This window comes from Callospermophilus lateralis, chromosome 3, assembly GCF_048772815.1.
Source record: "Callospermophilus lateralis isolate mCalLat2 chromosome 3, mCalLat2.hap1, whole genome shotgun sequence".
Taxonomy (NCBI): Eukaryota; Metazoa; Chordata; class Mammalia; order Rodentia; family Sciuridae; genus Callospermophilus; species Callospermophilus lateralis.
The window spans coordinates 62,375,589-62,391,008 of record NC_135307.1 but is presented as its reverse complement, the minus strand read 5'-3'; the positions used below and the strand labels follow the sequence as shown (position 1 = coordinate 62,391,008).

At 39.4% G+C, this 15,420-nt stretch overlaps 1 protein-coding gene across 2 annotated transcripts in view; it reads left to right on the top strand.

The window, feature by feature from the left end:
* Positions 1–13,195, top strand: part of Exd2 (exonuclease 3'-5' domain containing 2) — a 51,933-nt gene extending 38,738 nt beyond the window's left edge. For both annotated transcript variants that reach the window (XM_076848309.2, XM_076848310.2), the window contains exons 5-9: positions 5,843–6,174; positions 7,147–7,253; positions 7,465–7,600; positions 8,575–8,931; positions 11,262–13,195. In XM_076848309.2, coding sequence (XP_076704424.2) covers positions 5,843–6,174; positions 7,147–7,253; positions 7,465–7,600; positions 8,575–8,931; positions 11,262–11,478 — 1,149 coding nt within the window. In that variant the 3' untranslated portion in view covers positions 11,479–13,195. The remainder of the gene's footprint in view (positions 1–5,842; positions 6,175–7,146; positions 7,254–7,464; positions 7,601–8,574; positions 8,932–11,261) is intronic.
* The last annotated feature ends 2,225 nt before the right edge of the window (positions 13,196–15,420 follow it).

Genomic DNA, 15,420 nt, shown 5'->3' with positions numbered 1-15,420 from the left:
TAATTCAGTGAACCCTTTAGTTGAGAAGCTAATGTCTTTCAGTTCAGGGAATTATTCTCAAATTATTTCTGAAAATGTTGTAGTCTACTTTTCTTTTTTAGAACTCATATATTTTTAGTATACTGGAAATTGGACTCCATGAACTGATCTTCTAATTTTCTTGGAGAAATATTTTCTCTTGTATTTTCCATCTCTTTTTTTTCTTTTATCTTCTGGGAAATTTCTTCAAATTTATCTTGTAGTTTTTCTATTGAATTTTTAATTATTCCTTATCATGTTTTTAAACCACAAGAACTCCTTGGTCATCTTTAAGTATTCACTTTTAAAATAGATTTCTGTTTCTTTTTTTTAATGGGTATAATATCATATCTTAGAATATTAAAGATTTCTGAAGTTTTCTTTGCTTCCTGAATTGTCTCTTTTTTCTCTGAGTTCCTTATTAAAAATGTTTTGGTCTTTGTCTTTCATGTTAAAGATTTTTCTCAAATGTTCATAACCTAAGTTATCTATTCACGTTTAAGGAGGAGACGTAAAGAGCTGATCAGATCAAATAGCTGATGAATGGATAAATAAAATGTGATATAACCATACAGTGGGATATTGTTATTCATAAAAGTGGTACATTCTCTAACACTGATGAATCTTTAGTGTTGTGCCAAGTGAGAAAAATCAGTCACAAGGGATCTCATAGTGTGTGATTCCATTTGCATGCAGTATCCAGAATAGGTAAATGTGTAGAGACAGAAAATAGATAGGTAGTTGCCTAAGATTGGGGAACTCAGATAAGAATATAAGGTTTCTCTTTGGGGTGATGAGGATGTTCTAAAGTTGATTCTGGTGATAGTTGCACCACTTCGTAAGTACACTAAAAATCATGAGTTAGATACTTTTAAAATGAGTGAATTATATCTCAGTAAAGCTAGCATATAAAAAATGTTGATTAATATTGAAAGTGGCAAAGTGACATATACATGCTCTGTGTGGTTCTTTTTTAAATTTTTTTGGTACTGGAGATTTAACCCAGGGGTGCTTTACCACAGAGCTGCTCCCCCAGTCCTTTTTGCTTTTTCATTTTGAGACAGGGTCTCACTAAATTGCTGAGGCTGACCTCAAACTTGTGATCCTCCTGCCTCAACCTTCCATATCGCTGGGATTATTGGCATGCACTACCACACTGTTTTTTTGTTTTTGTTTTTGTTTTGGTCCTGGGGGATTGAATCCAAGAGCACTTAACCAACTGAGCCACATCCCCAGGCCCCCCCAACCTTTTTTTTAAAAAAATATTTATTTATTTTTAGTTGTAGTTGGACACAATACCTTTATTTCACTTATTTATTTCTATGTGGTGCTGAGGATCGAACCCAGGGTTTCGCACATGCAAGGCGAGCGCTCTACAGCTGAGCTAGAACCCCAGCCCCCCTCACCCTTTTTTAATTATTTATTTTTTTAGGTGTAGTTGTACACAGTGCCTTTATTTTATTTATTTATAAATGGTGCTGAGGATCGAACCCAGGGCTTCACATGTGCTAGGCTAGCACTCTACCGCTGAGCTACAACTCCAGCCCCTCCCTAGTCCTTTTTAATATTTTATTTTGAGACATGGTCTTGCTGAGTTGCATAGGGCCTCGCTAAGTTGCTAAGGTTGTCTCTGAACTCACAATCCTCCTGCTCAGCCCCCTAAGCCATTGGGATTATAGGTGTGCACCACCATGCCAGGCTAAAAGACCATTTTGGTTACTCTATGGAGAAGGATTGCAGGTACACAAGAGTCAAGGCAGGTAGGCCAGCAGGAGGCTACTGTAATAGTCTAGATGCGAGATACTTGAGGCTGGGAGTACAGGCATTTGCCACTATGCCTGGCTGGTGGTTCTTGATTGAATCAGGGACCCCAAATCCTGGAATATCTTTAAAAGACTTTTTCTTAGGATAATTAGAGATATTAAACTATTTATTAGACATTTTAATTATCTATATCTTCATCCCTTTATATTTTTTTTGAGACAGGGTCTCACTAAATTGCTAAGGCTGGCCTTGAACTTTCAATCCTCCTACCTCAGCTTCCTGAGTCATTGTGGTTATTATAGGCATGTGCCATGGTGCCCAGTTAACTATAATGTTCTTATATTGTGTTATTGTTATAGTTCTGGAGTGTTGTGATTCTGTAGGAGAGTGTCCTTGTTTTAGGAGATACACACGGAGAGATTTAGAAGTGAAATATAATAGATATAACTTAACTTTGAAATAAATTCAGCCAAAAAATGTGATGGTTTTTTATAAAGAGATAAAGCAGTTATTGACAATTATGAATGTCAGTTGTTATTGCTAGTCTTTTAACTTTTATATATTTGAAAATTTTCAGAATAAAAATTTAGGGTGATGAAGTTAATTGTTGCCAAATTTGAAACCAAATTTGTGATTCATATTATTTCTGTAAGCATTCAGAATTTCCAGTGACTTTTTTTTCATTGTTTTAGCAATGATTTTTGTTGTTGTTGTAATTATAAAAATAATGCTTAACAAGATTTTGGAAAATAACATTTGCATTTGATATTAAAAAATTTTCATTGAGAGCACAGAGTATGGCTAGGACTTTTGGACTAGTGGGCTTCATTGCCAGTAGCTACAGATTATAGTCAGATGTCAGTAACTCTTTTTTCTCTTAGTTTCTCTAGGTATAATCTTCTACCCCACTGCTCATTAGCTAGTAGGCGAAGGGGAGAAGGGAGCTGGTGGTCTCACCATACAATACGTAGACTTTCTCACAATCTCCTCCTTTTTTTCCAAGTGACATTTTGCCCCTCTCTTGGGTTGTGGCTGGTATACAAGGTCCAGATCCTCTCTGGTTTAACCATTATATGACTTAAACTTTTACACTGTTTTGGGGTAGGAAGTGGTAGTTGCCTAGCCCTGTAGTCTTGATGCTCTCAATCATCTTGTGCTCTTCTTTTCTTTTTTCTTTTTTTTTGGGGGGGTGTTAGACACAATACATTTATTTTGTTTATTTATCTATTTTATGTGGTGTTGAGGATCAAACCCAGGGCCTCAGGCATGCTAGGCAAACGCTCTACCACTGAGCCACAACCACAGCCCTTGTGCTTTATTTTTCAATTGTAGTTGGACACAATACCTTTATTTTATTTTTATGTGATGCTGAGAATCGAACCCAGGGCCTCCCACGTTCTAGGCGTGTGCTCTACCACTGAGCCACAAACCCAGTCCTTATCTTGTGCTTTTGAAAGAGACTTTTATCTTATCTTTCCACTTCCACCCCTGCTTGTACCCTTGCTTTCATAGTCATCTGATGAAATAGTCCTCCCTACTTTCCTATCTCTGTGGCTCAAACCAATTTGATTTTTGACTTTTTGGCCTACCACACCCAGTAGGTCTAGGTTTTGGCCTTCTCATTTACCACATTGGATACCACTTGTTCATTCTTCAAAAATGTTTAGGGGTAGTAACGCATGCCTGCAATCCCAGCAACTTGGGAGGTTGGGGCATGAGGATCATAAGTTTAAGACCAGTTTCAGCAACTTAGCAAGACTCTGTCCCAAAAAGTGTGTGTGTGGGGGACTAGAAATGTGGCTCAGTGGTTAAGCACCCTTGGATTCAATCACTGGTATCAAAACATACAAACATACATACATACATAAATAAATAAATGGAAAGATTTCACAGTAGTATCTCAAGTTTAACATTCTGTGGGAGAGTTCTAGGAATCAAATTACTTGAGTTTGTTTTCTTTCTTTTTTAAAAAAAAGCTTAATTTTAATTATATATTTTATTTATTTATGTATTTATTATTATTTTTGTGGTGCTGGGAATTGAACCCAGGCTTTGCACATGTAGGCAAGTGCTCTACCATTGAGCTGTATCTCCAGCCCTGAGTTTGTTTTCTCCAGAGATTTCTGATTTGTGACCCTGAGTAAGTTTCTTTCTTTTTAGAACATTTTTAAAAAAATTTTTTTAATATTCATTTTTTAGTTTTCGGTGGACACAACATCTTTGTATGTGGTGCTGAGGATCGAACCTGGGCCGCACGCATGCCAGGCGAGCGCGCTACCGCTTGAGCCACATCCCCAGCCCCGAGAACATTTTTGTTGAGATACAATTTACCTATAATAAAAATTATCCACTTTAAATTACACAAATGATGGATTTTAGTACAATTGCAAAATTGTATACCTCTCATCACAATCTTATTTTTTGGTACTGAGGATTGAACACAGGAGTACTCTACCAATGAGCTACATCCCTAGCCCTTTTTAGTTTTTATTTTGAGATAAGGTCTCACTGAGTTTCTTAGCACCTCGCTTTTGCTGAGGCAGGCTCCTGCCTCATGAGCCTCTGGGATTACAGGTGTGTACCACTGCACCAGGCAATTGTCTAGTTATTGTTTTATCACTTTTTTTGAAGACATATCCAGGAAATCATTGCATAGCCTGAGACTCTGTGTTCTCCTTTAAGATCTTGTTTTAGCTCTTGCATTTAGGTATGTGATCCATTTTGAATTAAATGTTTGTGTGTCCTGTGAGTTAGGGATCTACACTTGTTCTTTTGCATGTTGACATCCAAGGTACCGGCACTGCTTTTTTGAAAACACCTGTTTCTTTATCTTTTGAAAACATTGTGTTGAGAAGCATTCTGGGCTCTTCAGTGAGAGACAGTCTGCCAATGGATCAATAGATTTGGGGCTTGGGATATAGCTTAGTTGGTAGAATGCTTGCCTTGCATGCACAAGGCCCTGGGTTCATCCCTAGCACCACACACACACACACACACAAAAAAAAAAAAAAAAAAAAGATAAGTAGATTGTTGGATCTAGGTGGAAAAGTGTAGCTGAACTTGTTTTATTATTCTAAAAGGTAGGACATCCTTACCAATAAAATTATTTACCCAGCCTGATTATTAAAGTTAAATTAAAGGAATTTTTAAAGTCTTTCCCTCTTTTGGGGAAGAGCTATTAATTTTGACTACTTTTATTTATGACCAGCTTGGATGTTATCAGTTGCCAGAAAGAATGACTTACTATTGTTAAATTAATTAGAGGAATGGACTCTGTGACTTTTGATATGAGGTCCATGATTAAAACTTATTTGTTTCATTTCTTTTCAGCATGAACAGGTATGATAGGTCATTTCTGATTGACAGTCACACAGTCCTCTTAATTCAGCTCATAGTCATAGTTTCAGCTCTTTTAAAAGATGGCTGCCCCCAAAGTGAATTTCATGTACTCATTGTCAGTCTTTCCCCCAAACTTGAGAAAAATTTGTCTAGCAGTTTGGTAGCAAATAGAAATTTCATTGATTTATATAGGTAATAAGGATTATCTGGCATTTAGAATACATCATTATTTTAGCTATTTTTTAAATATACCTTTATTTATTTATTTATTTATTTTTGAATTTTTTTAATATTTATTTTTTAGTTTTCGGCGGACACAACATCTTTGTTTGTATGTGGTGCTGAGGATCGAACCCGGGCCACACGCATGCCAGGCGAGCGTGCTACCGCTTGAGCCACATCCCCAGCCCCTATTTATTTATTTTTATGTGGTGCTAAGGATCGAACCCAGTGCCTTGCATGTCCTAGGAGAATCCTCTATCGCTGAGCCACAACCCCAGCCCCTACTTTAACTATTTTTGTTAAAGATAGAGGGAATGTGAGAGTTCATTATACTATTCAATTTACTTTCATATGACTTGAATTTTTTATAATAAAAAGTTTTTAAGAAGTATATAATACTTAGATTGTAATACATTTTGAATTAGAATTCTTTGATTTTGAAGTTACTCTCTCTAGTTTGCCTTCTGGATTTCACTGATCTCCAGTTTTTTTTCTTCAGGTAACATATGCAGCCAGGGATGCCCAGATTTCCGTGGCTCTCTTTCTCCATCTTCTTGGACACCCTTTCTCTAGGAATTTACCTGTGGAAGAAAATGATGACCGCATTGGCTGGAGAAAAGTCTTGGAGAAGTGCCAGGATGTGGTAGACATCCCATTTCGAAGCAAAGGAATTAGTAGATTGGGAGAAGAGGTTAATGGGGAAGCAACAGAATGTCAGCAGAAGCCAAGAAATAAAAAGTCTAAGGTCAATGGAATGGTGCCAGGCAACCACCAAGGAAGAGACCCCAGGAAACACAGAAGAAAGCCCCTGGGGGTGGGCTATTCTGCCAGGTAACCCAGTTGTTCCCTGGCTAGAAAAGATTGTGAGGGGCTTTGCCGTGGGTCTGGGAGAAGGCTTGGGTCAGCTAGCAGAGTCTCCTTAGGGGTTAATGTTACTTTTCTCTGCCTTTAGGCACATTTGGACTATTCTTTGCTTGATTTTTGTATTTTTCTTATTTTCCCCTTCTTTTACTTTTCTCTTTTTTGACAATTGAAGTGGAAATGAGGAGCGCTTAGCCTAGCTTAATCATTGACCCTCACAGGATCTTAGACTATAATGTCTCTGCCTACAAAGGGGGTGTAATTATTATCCCTTGTTTGTTTCAGGATAGCTGTAAAAATGTGTAACATGAGGTGCCGGATACTTTTCCGGGGAAATACATCTTTGGGTTTCTTGTTCATTTGGTATTTGATGGTTGCGAATGATATCCAGCTCTAATTCTAGCCAATGAGAATTTCCCTGTGGGACATAACACCTTTGTTGTAAGAAGATGACTAATAAGTACTTTGGAGCAAGAGTTTGGTCCCTATAGCAAAGTGCCTTTAGGAATTAGATGATTAAGTTGAAAGAAGTATTTCATGTGAGCCAGAGATAAATCTACATGGCCCTCATGACTTAAGCTTGAACTTTAAATTTTTAAAGTTACTTTGCTTAATCCAGTCATTTGGCAGTATTTTGTTGCTGTTTCCTCTTTGTTCACAGCAGAGCTATGTAAATGCTACCTAACTCACTCCCTAATGTCCCATTCTGTAAGTGTAAAAACTAGAGGCATTCACAAATTGATTTCTAGTTCTGCTTGCTAGTGCAGTGCAGATAGAGGATTGAACATGGATTCTTGCCCTGTTTGTTTTTTCCTTATTGGGTGTGTTTGACCCTAATGTGGAGACTAGTTTGAATCATTCAGAAGAGATTATGAGAAGGTAATGGGTACCCTGGCCAACAGTTAGCTTTCAATATAAGCTTTCTCTCTCCCTTGTCTACAGAAAATCACCTCTTTATGATAACTGCTTTCTCCATGCTCCAGATGGACAGCCCCTCTGCACTTGTGACCGAAGAAAAGCTCAATGGTATCTGGACAAAGGCATTGGAGGTGTGAGATTCAGCTGTCATAGTTTAATTAGCTGCAGCACAAGGGTACTGCCAGGAGTGGGAGTGGGATGAGGAAGGGGGTAGATAAGGAAGACAGAGAGACTGTGTGGTCATGCCTCAGAAATAGTCTTCTGCCAGCACACAGAAGGATGCTTCTTCCTTGGGGGTGGAAAGGGGCAGGACAAAATTGACACTATTTATTTTTTTCTAAGAGCTGGTGAGTGAAGAGCCTTTTGTGGTCAAGTTACAGTTTGAACCTGCAGGAAGACCTGAATCCCCAGGAGACTATTACTTGATGGTTAAAGAGAACCTGTGTGTCGTGTGTGGCAAGACAGACTCTTATATTCGGTGAGTGTGGCATTGGGCTGCCCTGGTTGTCTGTCTCAGATGGAGATTATTACACACAGAACCCTCAAAGGCTTTGGTTGAGTTTGCTGGCTTTGTCTGAGAGGCTTGGCCCAGCTTCCCCAAGAGCTTCAACACTCTGCCTGGCCTTCTCTAGTGGCCCCTATCTCTCCTGAGCCAGTTCTTAATTTCTGGAATTTAGCATTATCCTCAGTAACAGTCTGCCATGGAAAAAGTGGTTCCTTTGGCTCATGAAGTTCTGAAGACCACTTCCTTTAGTAGAAGCTCTGTCCTTTTAGTTCTACCTTGAGGCTCTCAAGCTTTCTGAACATTGATATTGTTCATAGAGTTTTTGGCTACCTGAAGGCTGCTCTTTCATGCCAGGGTCTCCACACAGTGAAGGTGAGGCTGCTCCCTTGGGTTTTCTCCATGGCTTTTGTGCAATAATTTTCTTTCTTTCTCCCTCTCAAAGACAAATAGTTCTTCTTAGAAAATAATGATGAGTCATGATGAACCCAGGAAAATAACAAGAGCAAGGAATTCCTCAGATGAAGGAAATTGGCTTGCTTGGGTCACCAGGCTTCTTTGAGAGAGTTGCTTTCCAGAGGTCAAAGGCTATTAGCATATCTTTTCATTTCTTTGTGACTTTTTCTTCTGGGGGCACAGCCTTCTCAAAGGTTGTTATTAACTTCTCCCTGCCCTTAGTCCTCCACTGAAGCCTGACAGTAGGTGTTCTGTACTTACTTCAAGGAGAGGAACCTGAATCACAGGTGGATAGGTAGGAACCTAAGGCACAGGTCAGGTTGAGAATAGAATAACTAGTTTTGCCTTCATTTTATCTCTCTGGGATCATAGTGCCCAAAGCTTCTCAGAAATGTTTGAGTCCTGGTTAGACTCCCAGTTGCCCACCTGCTAGCTTCACATGTTCTCTGTGTCATATGCTAATTAGCACTGCTCTCTGTGTGGGTTTGGTCCAGGAAGAACGTGATTCCACATGAGTACCGGAAACACTTCCCAATTGAGATGAAGGATCACAACTCCCATGATGTGCTCCTGCTCTGTACTTCCTGCCATGCCATTTCCAACTACTATGATAACCATCTGAAGCAGCAGCTGGCCAAAGAGTTCCAGGCCCCCATTGGCTCTGAGGAGGGCTTGCGCCTGCTGGAGGATCCTGAGCGCAGGCAGGTGCGTTCTGGGGCCAGAGCCCTGCTCACGGCGGAGAGCCTGCCTGCTCATCGAAAGGAGGAGCTTCTGCAGGCACTCAGGGAGTTTTATGACACTGACACTATCACAGATGACATGCTTCAAGAGGCTGCCAGCCTGGAGACCAGGTACGACTTACAGTGCTCGTCAGAAAAGGAATTGGGGAGTAACAGTGATGTTAACCCTCACTACTTATGAGAATGCTTGTCAGGGAGTTAGCATGAGCCTCTAGATGCAGTGCCTAGCCTCATGCGTAGCCCAGGATGTGTCTAGTGGTTTGAGGTAGCATGGGGGTCGAGTAGAACAGCCTATTTGAGAGTTTCCTTTCTATAGAAATTTGTCTTTCATGAAGTGTTTATCCTTAAGGTCACATGCTTAATTAAGTTCAGCCATTTTGATTGGCATGATAGTTCAGATGCTGTGGAATTCTGTCTTAGTCATTCTGTGCAAAGGTAAATCCTGAAATCAGCACAAATCATGAAAGTAACTGTCCAGTAATACCCTGGCATCTCTGTAAAGTTTCCCATCAGGTAGAGTATGTGTGGTTTTATGTCTTTGGCCCCATATACAGGTTTGTGAAAACTTTTACCAATAGATTCACATTTTCAGTCCCACTGCACACCCAGGATATTGGTCCACTGAATAGAATGTTGGACAGAATTACTGGGCTATATAAATTTCTTTTCTCTTTTTTCTTTCCTTTCTTGCTTTCTCCCTCCTTCCCTCTGAGTACATAGTTGAATTTGCATGACATAACTCACTTCCCAAATGAAAAGTTTATGGTCCTGAAAAATGAGTGGGTGCATGGCTCTGGTGATAACTCTGGGCTGCAGTGCATAATGTTGCTTCTCAGCTGTCACTATTTTCTATAGTAGTAGAGTTCTGTAAAACCCAGATAGTGATGCTGGTTGCCAATAGTAGTTTTTGTTTATCAAGAAAAGATAAAGAAATGAAAACTTTATAAAGCAAATATTTATTTTCTTATTTATTCAAAAACTAAAGTATTTTACTAATGCTGCTGATCTGACACAGATACTGCATATATTTACTGAATACATGAGGTATCAAGCTAATAAATTGTACATAAATTGCCTTAGTTATTTCTTATAATAAGCTGATAGGTAGGATTTAGATTTCTTACTGATAACTGCTAATAGTATCTTGCGTAACAATTTTTTTTTTAAGAGAGAGAGAGGAGAGAGAGAGAGAGAATTTTTAATATTTATTTTTTAGTTATCGGCAGATACAACATCTTTGTTTGTATGTGGTGCTGAGGATCGAACCCGGGCCGCACGCACGCCAGGCGAGCGCGCCACCGCTTGAGCCACATCCCCAGCCCCGCGTAACATTTTTTTTTTAAATTAAATTTATTATTGAATTTTATCCATATAACTATTCTGTGTAGTTCTAAATGTTATTTTCTAAATTTCATATTAAATATTCTGAGGTTAAAGTTAAGCAACTTGCCAAGGTCTTATTACAAAGTAGTGAGACTGGCTTCTTTGACTAATACCCAAATGAAATTCCTAAAACAGCTAAACATCCCCTTTAAACCACAGACCCTTCTATGCATCTTTCTGAATTATATAGATGGATGCTGGATTGAGACTGAGGAGAACAGCTATTTGGAGACAGATAGGCAAGTTAGGGGGAAACTTGTGAGCTAAATAATAAAATATATGCAAATACTCAGAGTCACTAACATGGCTAGACTGATTGGGGTCTTGGAGGGCAGCTTGAGAGTGGAATGTGGTGTAGAGAGAGTAAAGAGGCTGTGGGGACAGGGTGCTTCCTTGAGAAAAGTCATCTGTATTTATAGGAGGGGAAATGCTGTGACATGTGAGAGCAGTTTTCAAGGCCTTCTTGCCTGGTTAGGAAGGTGGCAGAGGGTCATCTTCCCCTTCAAATAACACCATTTGCACAGCTGAGCAACCACTGGAGCATTTCATTGTGACTGAAGCACTTCTTGTCCATGTGGTCTGGCATGTACTTTACCACGGAGCCACATCCTCATCCCAAATTCTGGCATTCTGTGGGAAAGAAGGCACTAAAGTGTACCACCCTGCGTTTTATATTCAGGTATTGCAGTGTTATGAAAAACTGGACCCGTAGACTGATTAGCAGCCTCATATTAATACTGGGTATGGCTCAGAATAGTGGATAACTTATAGGAGGGGTGAGCTGGTCACTGAATAACATTGGAATAAATAAAAGACCAATATTCTCCTGAAAAAAGTATAGCTCAGAACCCTCGAATACTTTTTGTTGGATTTTGAACCATAGCTCAAACTATTTTACAGGCAAAGATGATAAAGAGGATGTTTTCTAAACATTAAAGTAACCAGACCCTTAGAAATCTAACTAGCTCCCAAACCACTGGCCTGCAGAATTTGAAACTATCAGTGAGATTGTCCTGTGCTTGTTTCCCTCAGACCCTTTGCGTTTCATGTTTTGGCAGGATTTCCAATGAAAACTACGTTCCTCACGGGCTGAAGGTGGTGCAGTGTCACATCCAGGGTGGGCTGCGATCCCTCATGCAGCTGGAGAGCCGCTGGCGCCAGCATTTCCTGGACTCCATGCAGCCCAAGCACCTGCCCCAGCAGTGGTCAGTGGACCACAACCATCAGAAGCTGCTCCGCAAATATGGGGAGGACCTTCCCATCAAACTGTCATGATAGCTGCTTCCCATCCAGGTCAGGACAGCTGGGAAGCTGGAGCCAAGGTGGAAAAGTCATCTGTTCTTGTTTTAAGACATATTTAATTGTCAACGCCTGGATGGCAACTCAGAACACTAACTTATACTAAACCCGGGTGCTTCTGATGGAGCAAGGCTGTTGTTTGAAGGGGGAGCCGGTGGTTTTGAATTTTAATTGAGCAGAGTCAGTATTTTTTGTTTGTTTTTCCATCATCATGTTTTACTTTTGTGGACCAGAGAGGTTTGACTTCTATTTTTATTCTCCCTCTTCTGATTTCCCTGTAAAGAGACAAAATGAAGACTTCTCCCTGAAGTGACTCATCAAGGCTTTCAGAAAATGTTTGTAGTATGTTTCTTCCTTGTCCACCATGCTAATTACCTCTAACAGGGACTGTCCAGGGTGTCAGTCCTGTCAGGTTAGGAGGGAGAAAAACTTCTTTCAGAGGCTGGAGAAATAACCAAGGAGTCAGATTCATTTTCCCACTTCAACTTCATAATTCCAGTTTCTTCTGCTCTCCCATAATTTATCTGGTTGGAATCCATCCCATCTATGTTGCTTTGGTTTATTTCACATACTGAAAAATGCTTCCCTTTATACATCTGCACCCAAAGTAGCAGCTTCCTATCATGTACTTCCACCCTAACACTGAGGGAGCCCTTTTCTGTAAATAGGCCTTCAGCCTGGGTGGGACAGAGAGAAGCAGACACACACTCTTCCAGGAGACTTTGGAACTTTGTTTAGCTTTCCCTCATGCTCTTTATGCCTGCTCACTGCACTCCCCCTGCCCAGGGCTGGAAGGTTTTTAGTTTAATCTCTTTCTGAGGGGGAGATTACCTTTGCTCAAAATCAGTGTCAGCTCCTTCAGTGTTCCATGTTCCATCAGATTGGCGATACTGACCCGTTTTCAGCACTTAGTTCACTTTTAGAGTCATTCGGTCAGTTTCCAGCATGAGGATTTCTCCGTCTCCTCTGAAGCCCAGGACACCAAGATGAATTAATATATTAGATGTTCAAAAGGGTGATGTTTCATCTTTCATAAAGATAGGCTACACTTTGAGTATGAAATCAGTTTATTAGTGATTCGTGTTTTTTCTAAACTTTTGGGAAATTTTTCATATTTTACAAGATCTTAATAAGTTTGAAAAGAATTTTATGGCCAGCATCCAACAAAAGCTGTATTTTGGATTTGTGCCCAAGTTGGTGATAATTGATCTGACATTGATGAATAAAACTGCTAAGCACAAGGTTCACTGATTGTAAATGTGAAATTTTTCTTAATAAAGTCAGTAAGTATTCTTGGGGGAGGAGATATCTACCCTATGGTCCCTGCCTCGTGACAGTACCAGGATGCATGGTACTGCACATGCACATGTACCCAGGCTGTCGGGCTGTGTCTGAAGCCTAGATGTGTGTACACATCCTGTGTTCTGTTCCTCTGCCTCTTCATTGCCACTTCCTTCAACAGGCATTCCTGGGTTGTAAACTAGAAATCCTTGAAAACAAATAGTACCAGCCACTTTGGAGAATGTATGTATATGGTCAATGTAGTAGATTAGCACAGGGCCTGTGTCTCCTGGTTGTGGATCCCAAGGTCAGAAGAGAGCCAGGGAGATGATGGGGACAACAGGTAGATTCTTGGTCATGGTGGTAGTTAGGCTTGCCACAAGGTGGCACTCATAGATTGGTTTTTGTATTCATTCCTGAGACTAAGCAACTTTCATACATGGTTACTAAACATAACTCACGACCTGTGTTTCACAGTTTGCAGAGTTGATTTTGAGTCATTTTGGTAGCTTTGTAAGAAAAATATTTCCCTGAAATAAGAGAATAGGATTCTCTCTTTTCTTCTGATCCTCATATGAAAAGGTGAGAAACACTCGGGAGGACGGTTCTGGTGCCCTGTGTGCTGTGGGAAGAGAGAGTGACTTCTCTTTGGAACTCTGTGCAGGGTCCAGAAACAGAGCCAGTGGCAAGGAAACTAGACCAGAAAAGGGTTTCATAGTAGATGTGAATCTTTTTATTCTGAATCTGCCTTGAATTCTAGCAGCCTTTCCCTAAGGGTAATATTTACCATCTTAAGTGAGAGATTTTAGGGTAGATATTTTTTTAAAATAAATATTTTTTCCTGATATAAAAGTAATATATACTCATTAGAGAAGAGTCTTAAGTGAAAGAATGGAATTCATGCATCTTCTAGAACAGAGAACATCTTTCATCTAGAACAGAGCTAAACTTTACTGATACATTTATGGATTTTCTTTCAGTACTTAAAAATGCATATAATATGTGTATAATATTTAAATAAAATTGAGATTTACACATACACACAGGTTGGTATTCTAATTTTCCTCCCTCATTGGTGTGGTATCAAAAGTAGTTTATGTGTCTTTGAAAATAAATTCTTAGTAGTTGTACCTTCTTTTAGTTATTCATTCTTTGTTGATCCTTCATTGTCATTATTTTTTTTTAATGTTTTTTAGCTGTAGAGGGACACACAATTGTTAATTTAGTTTTTATGTGGTGCTGAGGGTCGAACCAGTGCCTCACACATGTGAAGCAAGTACTTTGCCACGAGCCTCATCCCCAGCCCCCATTGTCATTATTACCAATGATGTTGTGGTGAACTTTCTTGTGTATAGCTCTTTGACTCCATCCTTTGGAATTTCTTGAGGATAGAATCCTAGAAATGATTGTGAAGTGGGGGACTCTCATTGCCCCAGTAAGTACAAACTGATACCTTTAGAATTACATGTTGAGGAAATGTGTCTCTTTGACCCTTTAGCTCCAAGTATCCCAGTACATTGACTGAGCTTTCACATGAGTGGCCCCTGTCAGCCCCTTCAGTTTACTAAGCTCAAATTTCTCATTCTTATCCATGATTTAATAGATACCCCTGTGGCCTGGGAATCCCGACTCTTCCCAGCATGTTACCGCTTGAGAAGGTGAGCTTTGGGAAGCAGAAATGGTAGGACAGTGCCATAGCAAGGGTCTCTGAATGTCCTGGGTAGTTAGGTTGGTGGGCTCTGAGTGTCTTTCTGCTCTTTGCTTTCTCCCAGTCTTCATTGCTATGTTTCTTCCTCTGTAGTCAGTATTTTTTGGAAACAGTTTATTTTAAAATAATTTTTTTCTTTTAAAAAAAGGTTATAGACAGATTATTATTATTTTTTAAAAAGATAAGCACTTAGTGATTTGCCATCCTGAAGTGAATGAGGACATATTCAGGGATTTGTTTCCATTTAAGAGTGCAGCCATAAGTTACTTATTCTTATCCATGTCACGGATTGATCAGATGACAAAATGTGTTCCTTTGAAAGAAAGCCATTTTAATTCCTCATTTTTGACTCCTAGAAATTCAGCAGGCAGAAAGAGCTTTGGTTCAGCTTATTCTGCCTGTTATTTTGAGTCCCAATATTTAAATTAAGTTAAATTCTTAAATTTTTAGTTTACCTTACATCTCTTGAGTTTTCCATTCATTCCTTTATCTTTTCCTTTTTTTCTTCATTATGTCTCATTCTTATGAGAGGTGTTTTCTAAAGGATGTTTGCTAGTTTACTAATTATCTTGTATTACTAATTATGATATATTTGAAATGAAAATTTTTTGGACTTTTTTCTTTTATAGGAAGGTCATTTTGAGAGTTTTCTAATCCCCTCAGAAATATAGTGAGAACTAGTTTTTCTTAGTACAGTGAACTAAAAGAGGGTGTAATGATTCATAATATGATTAACTCTTGATCTGAATAACATAAAATAATACATAATCCCCCATATACATTTATTTTGGAACCCAGTCATACTTTTCAGGCATTCACCAAGTTGCCCTTGTTCTAGAGCCCGGCACCTTCTTCCTGGAGCAGTTCCCCTAGGTGATGGAACAGGGCTGGCATGCAGCCAATGACACACAGGTTCTAGAGTACCCATT